Here is an 18,019-nt window from a genome sequence, read left to right as displayed (position 1 = left end):
AGGAAAAGAATTAATACACTAAAAGGTAAAATTTAAAAAATTAAAAACAACACAAAAACAATCAAATAAAGGAAGCTAGATCCAAGGTGTATTTTGGTCTTCTTGTTGAAAGATGCTTGATAGAATAAGAAGAAAGGGAAAGAAATGAAAAGAAAAAAGGGAAGAATAAAAAAAAGTAAGAAAATGTTTTTAAAAAGTTTAACAAGTATACAAAAAATAAAATGAAGAAAGTAAAATAGACTAAAATTTACAAAAAATATTAAAACATATATTAGAAAAAAGGAAACATCTTTTTATGGAAATTGAAAATAAAAATAATTTTTTTCTCTTTCTGCATCCAAGAATGAGAAAAGGAAACAAAAAAGAATAGATGGACCATTGAACAGGATGAAATATGATTGAAGTTACATCCAGGTTCCCCTAGAAGTCAAACTTTGAAGCACTTTATAGTCTGTCCATACATTAAGCAGGGGGAGAGACTTTGGTCGTCCTTCAGGGGCTTTGTGTACTGGCTCCGTTCTCCACTAGGTGGTCCTGCATAGCTTACTGGGGTGGATCACCGTGGTGCACGTGGAAGCACATGTGCAGGGGAGGTGAAAATGGCGTCACCCAGCTACCTCATCTCTAGTATCAGAACTCTGTGCTTTCTTGACCAGCAACCAAGCACCTTTCATCTGTCTCCAGCTTCCATCCACTCCCCACTTTTACACAGTCTGCGACCAAGCTGTCATTCTGCCAAGCAGCACCTCCCTCCCAAATTTTATCTCAGATGGGGCTGTTTCCAAAGCATTCACTCCTGAAGACCCTGTGGCTTGAACCTACTAGGACCTTCTGGGGGATGGTTTCCCTGAGCGATGGCTGGGTGCTGGCCTGTTGTGGGAGTCATCATGTGACCACACTGCTGCAGAGGCCCAGAGATTGTGGCCAGGTGCCAGCTCACCCCAGCAAATTTTTGTGTGATTGTGTAGCAGCAGCGGTTCAGGGACTATGGCAAATCACACACACATCCGGCACCAAGCTTCACTGCACTCTACTGTCTTTGTTTCAACACCAGCAAACATCGCTGTGATCTGGGGTCCACTAGGACCTTTTCTTGTAGGGAGGTTGCACAGCCTCTACCAAATGTCCTCCCGGCTTGGGAACCCCCTTCCCCTTGTGGCCTGAGGACCCCAAGGACCTCATGTTTGCTCTTGGGGATTCTGGCTTCCCACCAGAGCACTTCAGGCTTCAAACTGTGGAGTTTCTGACTCTAATGTCTAGAATTAATGTTAGGGCCAAAGCCACTCTGGTTCTTTTTTTAAAGTTACTTAAAAAATGTTTAATGTTTATTTATTTTTGAGAGAGAGAGAGAGAGAGAGAGAGAGAGAGAGAGAGAGAGAGAGAGAGATTGTGCAACCAGGGTTGGGCAGAGAGAGAGGGAGACACAGAATCCAAAGCAGGCTGCAGGCTCTGAGCTGTCAGCACTGAGTCTGATGTGGGACTCAAACTCAAGAGCTGCGAGATCATGACCTGAGCTGAAGTGGGCTGTTTAACCAACTGAGCCACCTAGGTGCCCCCAAAGCCATTCTGATTCTTGGTCCTTTGTATATGAACTGTTTTTTCTCTCTAAAAGCCTGTAGAATTTTCTCTTTGTTCCAAATATTCTGAAATTTTGTGATGATATACATTTATATAAATCTATTTGTATCCATTGTTAGGGCACTTCAGGTCCTTAAAATCTAGAAACATATTGGTTAGCTCTAGGAAAATTTCCTAAATTATTGCATTTAAGAGTTCCTCAGTTCCATTAAAAAATTTTTTTTTCTCTTTCTTACCTCCTATGATCTGGAAATTAGACATGGACTTATACTCTGACCCTTTATGTTTCATTCTTATTTACCATTTCTTCATTTTTGGGATTTTTCTTTTTCCTGGAAGAGTTCCTTGGCTTTACTGTTCAAGCTTTCTACTGATTTTGAAATTTTTGCTATAATTCTTATTTTTTTAATTCCAAAGAGCTCTCTTTTATTCTCTGAATTAAAAAAAATATATAGCATCATGTTCTTATTTCAGGGTTGCAAGATCTTTTCTTATCATTTTGAAAATATTAGTGATAGTTTGTGGAAAATTTCTTCTCTTCACACAGTCTCTTATTTAGGTTGCTTTTTTGTCTGTGTGTTTTTGTCTGCATCTTCCAAGTTAGAAGCATTCTTCAGGTTCACATTATTCTTCAAAGGTTCATACCTGAGAGCTAAACACTAAAATGCTGACTGGAAGCTCTGAGAGCGTGGTGAAGCTTCACTGTAATTTGGCTTGGTTTTCTGGTTGGAGGATTTTGATATCAATATTTTCAACTCTCTCCTTCTCGGTGTTCAGAGAACGCAGAGAAGACCACCATTTTCCTGCCCAGAGGATAATGGCCTTGTGGTCAGTATTCCGAGAACTGAATGAGAACAGAACTACATCCACTTCATCCTACTGGGGATAGTCCCATAGTTCTGTCCAAAATCATGCCTTGTAACCTCACAATGCTCTAGCTTGTCATACTCAGAGAATAATTTTCTGACTTTTTCCAATTAGGGGAAGGGCAGTTGGAAAGATGATATGTGTAGCTTCTAATATAAACCTTCAGTCAATCCTTTTTATTTTAGCATGAAACATTCATCAAAATAGATCACAATCTAGGCCAAAAAACAGACTTTTATACATTTAAAATAACAGAAATGATAGCTCTCAGACCACCATGGAATTAAACTAGAAATCAGTAAGACAAAGATAGCTGGAAAATGCCAACAAAATACCTAGAAATTAGGCAAAACACTTATAAATAACATATAAAGAAGAAATCTCAATAGAAATATAAACATATTTCGAGGAAAATGAAAATACAACTTATCAAAATTTGTGGGATGCTACAAAAGCAGTGATAAGTGAGAAATGTATAGTATTGAATGTGAGTATTAGAAAAGAAAAAAGTGTAACACCAACCAACAGCCTAACCTTAGGAAACTAGGAAGAAAAGAGCAATTAAATCCAAAGTAAGCAGAAGAAAATAAATGATAAGTACTAGATAGAGCAGTAATCAATGAGATTGAAAATAGGAAATTGGGAGAGAAAATCAACAAAACCAAAATTTCTTGTTTTTTTTTAAATAATAGTTTATTGTCAAATTAGTTTCCATATAACACCCAGTTCTTCTCCCCACAAGTGCCCCCCCTTGGTTCTTTAAAAAAAAATCAATAAAATCAGTATGCTTCTAGCCAGAGTAATTAAGACAAAAAGAGAGAGAGAACATAAATTGCCAATATCAGAAATGCAAGAAGGGGGACATCAATAGAGCATGGACATTAAAAGAATACATTTGATAACCTAAGTGAAATGGACCATTTCCGTGAAAGGTACAATCTGCCAAAACTCAGATAAGAAGTAATCGATAATCTGAATAGGCCTGTATCTATTAAAGAAATCAAATCAATAGTTAACCTTCCAAAATGAAGGCCACAAGGGTTCACTGGTAAATTCTACCAAACATATAAGGAAGAAACTATACCAATTCTCTACAATCTCTTCCAGAAGATAAAAACCAAGCAATATTTCCTAACTTATTCTATGAGGCCAGCATTACCCTAATACCAGTATCTCTTATGAACACAGATGCAAAAATTCTCAACAAATATTAACATATTAAATCCAACAATGTATAAAAAATTATACAACACAACCCCAGGCAGGCAAGACTTATTAAACATTCAAAAATCAATTAAAGTAGTCTATCACACAAACAGGCTAAAGAAGAAAAAATTACATGACCATATCAATAGATGTAAAAAAACCCACTTGACAAAATCCAAGACACATTCATGATACCAACAACAACACTCAGCAAAACTGGAATAGAGGGGAACTTCTTTAACTTTATAAAGAACATCTATGAAAAACCTACAGTTAACATCATATTTAATGGTAAGAAACTCAAAACTTTCCTGCTAAGATCAGGAACAAGTCAAGGATATCTCTTCTCACCATTGGTTATCAACATCATACTGAAAGTTCTTTAATTCAATAAGATGAGAAAAGGAAATACATTTATACTGATTGGGAAGAAAAAAATTTATTTGTCCACAGATGACACAATTGTCTATGTAGAGAATCTGAAAAAAAAAACTCTACAAATAAATACTCCTGAAACTAATGGCAATTATAGAAATTTGCAGAATACAAGGTTAATATGCAAAAGTCAATGAGTAAAGGTGATCAAAAGGTAAAAACTCCCAGTTGTAAGATACATAAGTCTTGAGGATATAATGTATATCATGTTGATCATAGTTAATAATTATATATTGTATATTTTAAAGTTAAGACAATAGATCTTAAAAGTTCTCATTACAAGGAAAAACATTTGTATCTATGTGTGGTGATGGATAGTAACTAAATATTTTGTGTTAATTATTTACCAATATATACATATATCAAATCATGATGTTGTAACCTAAAATGAATACAAGGTATAAATGTTAACTATATATGTATATATATCAATTATATCTCAAAAGAAGTCAATGGCTCTCTTATATTCCAGCAATGAACAAGCATAATTTGAAACTTGTAATTTGTAATTTAAAAACACATTACTATTTATAATAGAACCACAAGATTTAAGTACTTAAGTATAAATCTAACAAAACATATACAAGAGCTACAGAAGAAAAACTGCACAACTATGATGAAAGAACTAAATACATGGAGAGGCACTCCATATTCATGAATAGGAAGACAATGTTCTCAAGGTGTCAGCAGTTCTTCCCAACTTAATCTATGGGTCCTACACAATCCAAATCCAAACCCCAGCAAGTTATTTTGTAGGTATTGATAAGCTGATTCTAAAGTTTATATAGAGAGGTAAAAGACTCAGAACAGCCAACTCAATTTTGAAAGGGAAGAACAAATTTGGAGGACTGACACTACCAGAATTCAAGACTTACTATAAAGCTATAATAACCAAACAGTATGATATTGGCAAAGGAATGGACAACTTGATCAATGCAAAAGGATAGGGACCTTGGAAATTAATGCATAAATGTCATCAACTGATCTTTAACAAAGATGATTGGAGCAAAAATAGTCTTTTCAACAAATGGTGCTGGAACTGGACATCCTCATGCAAAGAAATTCTAGACACATACCTTAACACCCTTCACAAAAAAATGTTTTCACAAAAAATCATGAACCTAAATGTAAGACATAAAATTAGGGAAGTCCTAGAACAGGAGAAAACCTAGATGAGTTAGGCATGGCAATGACATTTTATTTATTTATTTATTTATTTATTTATTTATTTATAACATTTTCTTAGAAATTTTCACTGTTATGGCTTAAATTTCTTTTTTAAAAAGTAACTTTCTATAAGTTACAATTAGCATTTTCACAAATACTAACAGTTACTAAATGAGCTGGGTGGCTCAGTCGGTTAAGCACCTGACTTCGGCTCAGGTCATGATCTCACAGTCCATGGGTTTGAGCCCCACGTCGGACTCTGTGCTTACAGCTCAGAGCCTGGAGCCTGCTTCCAGATTCTGTCTTCCTCTCTCTTTCTCTGCCCCTTCCTGACTCGCTGTCTCTGTCTCTTAAAATAAAATAAAGACATATAAAAAAAAGAATCTTTTAAAGAAGTTGAATGCTTTGTTGTTAAACTATTTATCTGCCTGCAAGGTTGTTGCTGCATTGTATACAAATTGGCACCAGCAGGTTACCTGGGTGGCTCAGTCAGTTGAGCATCTGACTCTTAATTCTAGTTCAGGTCATGATTCCAGGGTTATGGGATCGAGCCCCCCATTGGGCTCTGTGCTGTGCATGGAGGTTGTCTCTCTCTCTCTCCCTCTTCCCCTCTCCCCTACTCATCCTCTCTCTTTCTCTCAAAAATAAAAATAAATAAAAAATTTTTAAATGGCACCAGGAAGAACAGTATATTGCAAAATTAAAGATAGCATTGCTCTTTATCTGACACTATACAGCTGACAAACCTTTCTTTATGGCCAGTTATTTCCAGGGGGAAGATCATTTAAATATTTCCACTCCCAAGTCAGGGATAGACATAAGCAAGTTACAATATTCCCTATGGCTTAAGATAACAATGTTATCCTTGAATTACATGATTTTTATAACTAGCTTTTAAGCACAGATAATTTCAGGACTCTGAATATTATAACTGGAACCCGGCCTAAAATCCACAGGGTTTTGCAAAACTAGATGTACACTGTGTTTATCTGCAATCATTAGAGAGGTAAGCGGTGTTTCCTTCTGTTAGCATTGCTGCAAGTAGTTTCCTTTTCCATTAGTATAATTAAAAATCGCTATTTTAGATCCTCTATGCACTAACTTAAGACAGCTGTGCTGGATCCAGTTCCTCTCCTCAGTAGGTTCTATGCTCCCCCGCTCCTCAATTCACCCAGTTCTGCAGGATTACTGAGTGTCATCTTGCTGAGCCAACCATCTTCATAACAAGATTTGTTGACAAGTCCTGGACTTTCTGCAAGAGCTTCATTAATTTCAGTCACTTCTCCTGACGGAGGAGAATAGAGCTCGCTAGCACCTTCCACACTTTCCAAAGTACCAAACTCATCTCGTCTGTTTAATTTAGTCCCAACTTCAGGCAGACTACAGTAAACCACATCTCCCAGGGCTTCCTGTGCAAAACGGCTGGTTCCCCCTGTTCCAGCACCATTTTCTGTTGTGGCCCATTCGTGTTTGTCTGTGGATTTACGCCTGGAGAGCAGGGCGGAGCCTGCACACGGCTTCTGGTTGGTACCAGCCCTCATCTCCCAGGGCCGAAGCTCCAAATTCTGCACTGCTCCTAGTGCCATGTTACTGGATCTGCACAGGTGTGGGGGTCACAGTCTGTCAGTGACATTTTATTTTATTTTATTTGAGAGCGAGAGCATGTGCACAAGCAGGGGAGGGGGCAGGCGGGGATAATCCGCGCTCAGAGTGGAGCCCCACACGTTGCTCAATCCCACGACGTTGGGAACCTGAGCTGAAATCAAGAGTCAGATGCTCAACCAACTGAGCCACCCAGGCACCTCTAGCAATGACATTTTAGATAGAACATTGAAGGCAGGATCCATGAAAGAAAGAAAGAAAGAATTGGTTAAGTGAACTTTACAAAAATTTTAAAAATCCTTCACAGTGGAACACAACATCAAGAGAATGAGATGATAAACCACAGACTGGGAGAAACTATTTGCAAAAGACACAGCTGACAAAGGACATAATATACACAGAACTCTTAAAATTCAACAACAATACAACAAGTATTCTTATTTTCAAATAGGCTAATGATCTGAAAGGAAACCTCGCTCAAGAAGATATCCAGACAGGAAGTAAGCATATGGAAAGATGTCCAACATTAAATTCATCAGGGAATTGCTGATGAGAACAGGGAGATGCTACACTGCATTCCTGTGAGAAGGGCCCAAATCCCAAACACTGGCAACACCAAATGCTGGTGAGGACGGGGAGCAATGGGAACACATTCACTGCTGGTGGATGCAAAATGGCTCAGCCACATTGGTGGCTTACAAAACTAAACATACGCGCGCTGTATGATCCAGCAGTTATGCTCCTTGGAATTTATCCAGCGTTGAAGAGTACAGCAGTCTGCCCTTGTCTGTGCTTTCACTTCTCATGGTTCCAGCCATCCACCATCAACCAGAGGCTTGAAGCAGATGACCCTCTCTAACTTATTGTCAGAAGGTCAGCAGTAGCCTAATTCTGTATCACCAATGCCTCCGTCATTCACCTCGCTTTGTCCCATTGCATCGCCATTGTATCACCTCATACTGTCACAAGAAGGGTGAGTACAGTACTTTAAGATATTTTGAGGGGCGCCTGGGTGGCTCAGTCGGGTAAGGCTCTGACTTCGGCTCAGGTCAGATCTCACGTTCGTGGGTTCGAGCCCCGCATCAGGCTCTGTGCTGACAGCTAGCTCAGAGCCTGGAGCCTGCTTCCGGTTCTGTGTCTCCTTCTCTCTCTGCCCCCCCCCCCCTCATGCTCTGTCTCTCTCTGTATCAAAAATAAATTAAAAAAACATTAAAAAAATTAAAAAAAAGGATATTTTGAGAAAGAGAAAAACCACATTCATATAACTTTTATTACAGTATATTGTTATAATTGTTCTATTATTAGTTCTTGTTAATTTCTTACAATGCCTCACTGACAAATTAAACAGTAGCATAGGCATACATATATGGAAAAGAATATAGTACTATCTGAGGTTTCAGGCATCCACTGGGGATATTGGACCTTATCCTCCATGGATGAGGGGAGACTATGTGTGTCTACACAAAAACCTGCACGTGGGTGTTTAAAGCAGTGTTATTCATAATTGCCCAAACTTGGAAGCAACCAAAATGTCCTTTAGCAGGTGAACAGAAAAGTAAACCATGGTACATTCAGACTCTGGAATATTACTTAACAGCAAGGAGAAATGAGCTATCAAGCCATGAAGAGTCAGGGAGGAACCTTAAATACATACTAAGTGAAAGAAGCCACTCTTTTTTATTTATTTTTTAAATGTTTTTATTTATTATTGAGACAGAGAGAAAAAGAGCATGAGTGAGGGAGGGGCAGAGAGAGGGAGACACAGAATCTGAAGCAGGCAGGCTCTGAGCTGTCAGCACAGAGCTTGATGCAGGGCTCAAACCCATTGACTGTGAATCATGACCTGAGCTGAAGTCGGACACTTAACTGATTGAGTCACCCAGGCGCCCCAAAAGAAGCCAATCTTAAAAGACACATATTGTATGATTTCAACTATATGACATTCTGGAAAAGGCAAAACTATGGAGACGGTAAAAAGCCAGTGGTTGCCAGCGGCTCTGGGGAAGGAGACTGAGTCAGTGGAACCAAGGACTCTCAGGGCATGAAACCTCTCTGGATGATGCCATAATGGTAAACACGTGTCATGATACATTTGTCGAAACACATAGAACGCACAACACTAAGTCTAATCCTGATGTAAACTACGGACTTTGATGAGAATGATGCATCAGCATGACTCTATGGATTATAACAAAGGTACTCAGGGGCTCCTGGGTGGCCCAGTTGGTTAGTATCTGGCTTTGGCCTAGGTCATAATCTCATGGTTCGTGGGTTCCAGCCCCATGTCAGGCTCTGTGCTGACAGCTCAGAGCCTGGAACCTGCTTCAGATTCTGTGTCTCTTTCTCTCTCCACCCCTCCCCACTCATGCTCTCTCTCACTCTGTCTCTCAAAAATAAATAAATGCAAAAAAACCCTCAACAAATGTACTCTGGTGGGAGGCTATGCGGGTGTAGCAGCAGGGGGGCATGCAAAACTCCTGTACTTTCCCTTCCGTTTTGCTGTGAACCTAAAGCTGCTCTGGAAAAACAAGCATATTAATTTAAAAAAATCTTTTCTGTCATTTTAGTGGTGTTAGAGGAGAGAGAAAATGCAGATACATTCAGAGTTGATTCTTAGATGCTGAAATCCCTATAATACACTGAAGCAGAGAAGCGTGTGGAAGGAGCAGCGGCTGACAGAGCACACTAACAAGCTGGTTACTTCTGGCCCTGGGGGAAGAACGAGGGCTCCTGGTGCAAATTGAGGGCAAAGGAACAGGTACTCGCTAAAGAGGGTCCGATGGCTCACCTAAGATCATGACCACCCTGGCCGTGCCAGCGGCTGGTCGGGGAGAGCCTTCTTAGGTCCACGTCAGGCCGGAAGCGGGCTTCTCCACGCTGCGAAGGATTCCCGGCCCAGGACGGAGAACATGGCCAATGTCTAAGCAGCAGAGGCAGAGATCACAAGGTAGAGAGAGAGGCACACATTATGAGCCCATCGCTGCTAGGTCCTCAGTCCTCAGAATGCCTGCATTTGGATGTATAACCATGAACAGGCACCGCAAGTGCAGCCTTTTCTGCAAACACAAAAAAAACCACCTCAGAGTCATAAATCACACACACACACACACACACACACACACACACACACACACCCCCAGTGGAGTTCCTAGTCAGCTGTCAGTGCCTGATACTCTAAACAAGAATGGATAACAAAAGGAAAAATGCGTAGTTCATTAGATATACTGAAGAGTCCAAAAATAAATCTTTAAACTTATGGTCAGTTCATTTTTGGCAAGAATGCAAAGACAATCCAGTGGGAAAAGAATCGTCTTTTCAACAAATGGTCGATATTCACACTCATGAAATCATACCTCACCATACATACAAACAAACTGAAAATAAATCATAGAGCTAAATATGAGGGATACATTTAAAAAAATTTTAAAGAAAATATAGGAGTAAATTTTCATGACTCTGGGTCAGGCAAAGCCTTCTTAGATATGACACCAAAACCAAAACCAACAAAATAAAAAAATAAGTAAATTGAAATTTGTTAAAATGAAACATTTAGGGGAATCAAAGACTACTATCAAAAAAGTAAAAAGACAGGGGCGCCTGGGTGGCTCAGTTGGTTAGCGTCTGACTTCGACTCAGGTCATGGTTTCATAGTTCGTGGATTTGAGCCCCGTGTCAGGCTCTGTGCTGACAGCTCAGCCTGGAGCCTGCTTCAGGTTTTGTGTCTCTTTCTCTCTGCCCCTCCCCTGCTCATGCACTCCCTCTTTCTCTGTCTCAAAATAAATAAACATTAAAAAAATTTTTTTAAAAAGGGAAAAGACAATACATTTCCAAGAATGGAAAATATTTGCAAACTGTATTTCTGATAAGGCTCTTGTATCTAGAACATAATAAAGAACTCTTAGAACTCAATAAGAAAAAAGTAATAATCCCATTTTAAAATGGGCAAAAGATTTAAAGAGACATTTCTCAAAAGAAGATATAAAGATGGCCCATAAGCACATGAAAAGAGGCTCACATCATTAGTTCCGAGGGAAATACAAATCAAAACCACACAACCCTGCTCCGTACCTGCCAGGACAGCTCCCACAGAAATGACAGACAGTACCAGGTTCCCATGAGGTCGCAGAGAAATCGGAGCCCTCATACGTTGCCGGTGGGGATGCAAAGTGACACAGTGCTTTGGAAACCAGTCTGCCAGTTCCTCCAAAGGCTAACCGGAGAGTTACCACTTGAACCAGCAATTCCACTACTGGGCGTACACCCAAGAGAAACAAAGTCATACAGCCACACAAAACCTTGTTCGTGAATGTTCAGAGCAGTGTTATTCATAATAGCTAAAGAGTAGAAATAACCCAAATGCTCATCAATTGATAGAGAAACAGGATAAATACAATGGGAATCTGCACAATGCAATATTACTTGACAATAAAAAGGAATGATACATACTATGGCATGGATGGACCTTTACAGCATTACTCTAGTGAAAGAAGCCAGTCACCAAAAGCCATAGACTGTATGATGCCACTTACATGAAATGTCTAGAACAGTCTATAGAGGCAGGAAGTAGATTAATGATCGCCTCAGGGGATGGGGATGGGAGATGGGGAAAAATGGGAGTGATCACCAAAGGGACAGGAGTCTTCTCCGGGAGAAAATAAAAATGTTATGAAATTATAGTGATGTTTGTGCAACTGTGAGTATCCTAAAACTGTTGAATTTTGCACTTTAAATGGGTGAATTTTATGGATTCATGTGAATTATATTTCATGAAAGCTACTCGTTTTTAAAGACTTTAAAGTAATCTCTGCACCCATCGTGGGGCTTGAACTCACAACCCCAATACCAAGAATCACATGCTCCATTGACTGAACCAACGAGGTGCCTTGAAAGCTACTTTAAAAAAAAATATAGTCAGAGTCAGAAGGAAAGCTTCCAACATGAAAGAGAAAGAATAGAATAAAACAAAGAAGCAAGCAGCACAAAGGCACTGAGACAATTTGGGAGTCCATAGAAAATCCTGAAAATAATTAGAGGGCTAATAAACACTAATATTGAAGACATAAAACAAAAACAGCTTGATTAGAGAGTAAGAATGAACTCTTGGGAATTAAGAAGATATTGCTCGCCCTTCCCCTCCAAAAAAAGTTTAATACAAAATCTGCAAGATAAAGTCAATGAAATCTTCTAGAAAGTGGAATAAAAAAGACATGGATGATAGCCTATAAACAAGAAAACTGGAGGATAAATTGAGGAAATCCAACACACTGGAGTTCGAGAACAAAGTGAATAAAATTCAAAGCAACACAAGAAAATTTCCCAGAACTGAAGGCCACAAGCCTCTAGGTTGAAAGCTGTGTGTGTGTTCAGGATAATAAATAAAAAACAACGCGTATCGAGGAACATCATCATGAAATGGAGAACACTGGGTATACAGAGATGATCCTAAATCCTAAGAGAGAGAGAAAGAGAGAGAGGGAGAGAGAGAAAGAGAGAGAGAGAGAGAGAGAGAGAGAGAAGGCCACTCATACCGGACTGAGAATCCGAATGGCATAGACTTCTGACAGTAACAGTAGAGGGAGGGGAACCAAGGACTAATGCTTTCCAGATGCATGTGAATTTTCATCCTAGAATTTGATGTGTACCCATATTTTCAACCAAGTAGAAAAGGGATATTTTTCAGACAAGGAAGGGCTCTGGAGTTTTCCTAGGTATACATCACGAAAAAGGAAGATACAGCTATTGGACAAAATGAGATCCAAACCAGAAAAGTGACAGAGAGAGCAACTGCTTGTGGGGTTTGGAGAGCAGCCAGACTGGACTGGGAGGAAGTGGACAAAGCATTTGCGCTCCTGGAAGACAGTCGCATTTGACAGATCTAGTGCAGCGATTGGGAAGGAAGGAAGAGAGCGAGGGAGGGAGGGAGGAAGGGAGGGAGGAGACAAGGATGGATGGACAGACAAAAACACCTATAGGCTCAAAGGAAACAAAGCAAAGGGGAAAATGAGGTAGTTATTAAGAACTAGAGGGGAAAACATTTCCGTAAGAAGAGAAACATAATCACAACATAGCATTTGGCTCCAAAGCTATTCAGCATAGTCTTAGTAATATTTATATTGATAATTGATTTAAAAATTGTGATAGAATTCTGTTAGGAAACAGAGGTTAGGAAGGGGACTATAAGAGAATCGCCATGATATGCTATTGATAAAAAAATATTTGAAATAAGTCAAGAAATATCATTAAAAGCTTATTACTAATGACAAAAATGCTAGAAGAAATAACATAGAAGACATGAGGGTTGTGTTTGGGGAGGAGGAAATGGTAAGAGACAGACAGACTTCTTTTTTTAGTAATATGATTTTTTAAAAACTGTATACACTTATTGTTTATAAAATTGAAAATTAGCTTTAAACAAAAAAGGAAAGACATTACCACCCATTTAAACCAGTGGCCTTAAAACTTATTTTGTTTAGAATGCCTTTTTGGGAAATTTTATGCAAAATGAAAGCATAGCTAATGTATGATAGAAACAGACGGCACCCTCTTGCCCCAGCAGCTTCTGAGACCGATCTTAGAAGCCACTAATTCTTAAGAATAATTTAAAAGTTGGATTCTCTCTGACCCATAAAATTAATAAATTTGACAGAATTTCTAACTTATCCAAAGTTAAACAAAGCTGGGCTTAGAATCAAAGCCCCGGACTCCCTACCTAAGACCCTTTCTCTTATATGGTCCTGCTTCAGGAATTTAAAAACAAAAGAGACAAAAGTATCAGTTAAAGCCAGTTGAAAAGGTGGACACCTTTGATCTTATAGGTGTAGGAGTTAGAGGCCAGTGGACAGGAATAAATGAGAGCTGAGGCTTTCACAAGAGGTAAGGGATAATAGGGTCAAAGGAGAAAGAGGGCAAGTTAAGAGGTTGGCGTTATTACGCTAAGAGTGGCAACTAGGTATTATCTCAAGTACCCAGTTTGATCAATTGATAAGATTTACTCCAAGCAGAGTTGGATTTTGAGGCCACATCTGGGTTCCGCTGGAAGCTGTGCCTTGATTGATTAGCGATGTCTGGCAAGACAAGTAAGAGATTGCCATGGTAGACATGCGACATATCTGCTCTTCTTGTCTTACTTCTAAGCTATCATGATCCTTTTGGGGACACTGGCCACCAACTGAAACAAATAGGAAAATGGCGATGTTACCACATAGAACCACACAGTCAGCAGCAAAACAGGAAAGGAAGAGGCAATAATGCTGCTGAACTAGAGGCGGTTTGGGATGCCCTGTAGATTTTCAGTAGAGTCTCCTCCTTGAGGAATAGTGTGGTCTCTCCATCGCCCATGTGTAAATGACACGTAAGAGATGAAGGGTAATTCGTACCTATCTTAAAATTCAGCAAGATGTTTGTCAATGTGGGGGTTAATGCAAAACTAGAGAACTATTCTCTCAGATCTGAGCTATCCAATATGGCAGCCATTAACCACATGTCGGTACTGAGCATGGGAAATGTGGCTGGTGTGACTAAGGAACTGAATCTCAAGTTTTAATTAGTTAAAACTGAAATTGAGGGGGGCCTGGGTGGCTCAGCCGGTTAAGCGTCCAGCTTCAGCTCAGGTCATGATCTCACTGTTCGTGGGTTTGAGCCCCGCGTCGGGCTCTGTGCTGACAGCTAGCTCAGAGCCTGGAGCCTGCTTCCGATTCTGTGTCTCCTCTCTCTGACCCTCCCCTGCTCACACTGTCTCTCTCTGTCTCTCAAAAATAAATTAAAAAAAAAGGGGGCCCCTGGGTGGCTCAGTCGATTAAGTGCTGACTTCAGCTCAGGTCATGATCTTGTGGTTAGTGAGTTTGAGCCCCATGTCGGGCTGTGTGCTGACAGCTCAGAGCCTGAAGTCTGCTTCAGATCCTGTGTCTCCCTCTCTCTGCATCCTTCCCCCGCTCGCATTCCGTCTCTCTCTCTCTCAAATAAAATACACATTAAAAACTTTAAAAAAAACAAAACAAAACAAAACAAAAACTGAAATTGAAATGGCAACCTGCTTCCTCTTCCAGATGGTGTAGACATACTTTTCCCTATTCCTTCCATTAAGTACAACTAAAACTCTTAGACATTATATATATAAAAGAAACAAAAGACACTGAGAGGTGGAGAGGAGGAGGCAGAGCAGCAGGGACCTCAATACCCAAGGAACAACATAGTGGTGAATTCCCTGGGGTTCGTTCTGCCTCAATGATCCAGACTTGAAGCCAAAGAAGCCAGTGAACTGGAAATACCAACAGGCACAAAGAAGTCCCAAGAAGAATCTGCTCTCTCTACCAAAGGAGAAAGAAAGGGATAGATTAGCAAGATAGCTTTTTAGACCATAACCTCCCTACTCCAGCCAATATCCACAGGAAAAAACCATGGCACCTCATACATCCTGCAATGTCAGGCCGGCAAAGGCAGAATGGGGGAGCCTGGGGTTCTATCCTTGCAAGACAGAAATGAGGCTTCCTGCCAGGGTGATTTCAGATGTTCATCCCTGTTGGCAGGTAATGCCTTCCCCAACTTGGCAGTCTAAGTGGAAAATGTGGGGAAACTGGACTTCGAAACCTGTGTGACCATAAGGAGGCATCCCTTTCTCTCCCTCACTAGGGGTTGTGTCAGAGAGGGCCTCATGCAAAAGTCAGGACTGCTCAGTGTCATGAGGCCATCCCAATATGACGTCAGTGGACACAACGTGGACGGCAGTACTTCCCTACCCCCCTTGGCAGTAATGATGAGACTTCTCTGTCCCGGAGCATCCAGAGGCCAAGTGGGGGCACCAGGCAATATGGAGGCAGTATGTCCCTCTTTCCCAGCCAGGGCAATGCCAGTGACAGCCAACTAAAACAGAAGGTCCAAAGTCTCGGGTCATAATACAAACTGACCAAGTTTCAATGGAGTATCATTTATCATACCAAGAAACAGGAAGATCTATTAAAAAAATCAATAGATGACAACACTGAGATATTGGACTTGTCTAAGATTTTAAGTAACCATAATAAATGCTTCAAGGAACAACTGCACTTCCTAAAAGATGAAAAGAAAGTTCGGCAAAGAGGAGAAGATATAAAGAAGAATGAGATGGAACTTTTTGAACTAAAAAATACAACAACTAAAATGAAAAGCTCAGTGGTGGGCTCAGGACTGGAATGGAGGGACAGAGGAAAAAATCTGTGAACTAAAAGAACAATAGAAATTATCCAACCTAAAGGGCACAGAGATGGGGGCGTGAATGAGCAGAGCCTCGGGATAACAGAAGATGTAATACTTGTGTCCTGGGAGCACTGGGACGAGAGAAGAAGCCAGGCAGGGATGAAAAAGCACTCAAGGAAATAATGGCCAGAAACCCAAAATTTTGGCAAGAGAAATGAACGTGCATTTTCAAGAATCTGAGTGAACCACAAACCAGGTAAACCCAAAGAAACCCAAGCCAGCAAATACCAAATTAAACTTCTGAAAAACAATCGGAGAAAACATGTTGAAAGCAGTCAGAGAAAAACAACTGGTCTCTAGAGGGAAAATCGAGTGATGACAGATTCTCATCAGAGACCGTTCAGGCTGGAAGGACAACTATTAATCTAGAATCCTACATCCAAGAGGATTATACCTCAAGTAGACATACCTAAAATATCTTTCAGAGCGAAAGGGTGAAGGAAGACATTCTCAGATGAAGTTAACTTAAGAAAATGTGCTGCCAGTTAAAAGAATGAATAAAGGACATTTTCTAACAAGAAAGGAAAAGATAAAGGAACCTAAGAGCATCGGGAAGAAAGCCACAGTGAGCAAAACTATCAGTAAACACAGCAGGCTTTCCTCCAGTTTTCTAAAGTATGTTTGATGGTGAAAACCATTTCCATTATCTGATGTGAGTTGCAAAAGAAAAACAGAGTTGCCATTCAAGCTAGTTTTCTCCCTTTAACAGTGGGCTGGATATATTTCATCTGTGTTCAATAATGATAAAATGTTTCTTCCTTTCTACAGTGCATAAGCACGTTTTGTCTGCTAAGTTTACACTGCCACTTTTGCAAATTGAAATTCTCTTATTAAGGAAAAGTTCTTTGCTGATGGCAAAGGATATACTTAATGTTGATGTCAGGATAGTACATTTGTACTACTTACAAATATGCACTTAATAGTAAAGATATTTTTTTATTATGCTGAATTTTTGCTGGTGGAAATAAATTAGTTAAGTACTGGGGCTTTAAAGTCGGTTTACAAGTAAAATCTTGAAGAGGTAGGCTGGATTTGATAAACTCTATTTAAAACGTTTCCAACTGTAAAGGGTTCAGACCACAGGACGTTCAGAGGATGCTGTCAAGCTGGTTAGTGTCTTTGTCTTTGTGATTTGCACTGAGATTTATCAAGGGACACCAAACATGCCAAGTGTGAAGAAGGAAACAGCGAAGGAATGCGGTGTTTGTTCCCTCTCTGCGCTCCAATCACAGCCGGCAATGGCCATGGATCTGGTGAAGCCAGGCCTGGTGCCGTCCTTGCACCATTCTGAGCAGATACTTCTTGTGGAATTCGTCAACAACACTGAGGCAGTCTGTTCTCGGTAATCTGTTATCTGGCCGTCAGCCCAGTTAAACAATTCACTTTAGCTGAGCAGGAAGAGAAGATGAGGGAGAAGCGAATGGAAATCTGGGATTCCCGTAGGGACCACTGCTCAAACAATGCATAACACTAGGACCACTCCTTTTTAAGGATATTCAAATGAATAGTAAGCATACACGAAGATGCTCAACATCTTTCAAAATAAGAGGAACATCAAGCAAAAGTATACCAAGGTACACACACATATGTATTTTAATCCAGTCAACGGACAAAGAACAAAAAGGTTGGTAATGCACTGTGCATTTGGCAAGGCAGTAAGTAAATACTCCTGTGTATTTTTATTGGGAGTATATACTGGCAGGTCAAAGATTTGATTTTATCGTACTTATGAGCTAAGAAGTTAGTTATTATTCTTTCACTAAACCTGAAATAAGACAAGGGGCCCCAGGATCAGGCACACAGGACTTCATCACTCACCGGACATCAAACAGCGTGGGCATCCATCAGGGTCCCGGGCCCCCAGGGCAGGGTCTGCCGAAGTACAGGGAGCCTGAGGAGCCCAGCCCTCTTGTAGCAAGCCAGAAGCAAGCTG

General features: G+C 40.1%; 1 protein-coding gene across 1 annotated transcript; it reads right to left on the bottom strand.

Moving 5' to 3' along the window:
- Positions 1-6,398: 6,398 nt before the first annotated feature.
- On the bottom strand, positions 6,399-6,839 carry LOC115290609 (glycine cleavage system H protein, mitochondrial-like). Its single transcript, XM_029938487.1, has one exon. It carries the CDS (start codon positions 6,837-6,839, stop codon positions 6,399-6,401), a length of 441 nt encoding a protein of 146 aa, XP_029794347.1.
- Between the last annotated feature and the right edge of the window lie 11,180 nt (positions 6,840-18,019).

The sequence above is a fragment of the Suricata suricatta genome, chromosome 4, assembly GCF_006229205.1.
Source record: "Suricata suricatta isolate VVHF042 chromosome 4, meerkat_22Aug2017_6uvM2_HiC, whole genome shotgun sequence".
In the NCBI taxonomy this organism is placed as follows: Eukaryota; Metazoa; Chordata; class Mammalia; order Carnivora; family Herpestidae; genus Suricata; species Suricata suricatta.
Note: the sequence above shows the minus strand (reverse complement) of the source record. Positions and strands in the feature narration are given on the sequence as shown.

Excerpts from the sequence above, each read along its gene's own strand:
- LOC115290609 (XM_029938487.1), bottom strand. The coding sequence starts at position 6,839 with ATGGCACTAGGAGCAGTGCAGAATTTGGAGCTTCGGCCCTGGGAGATG.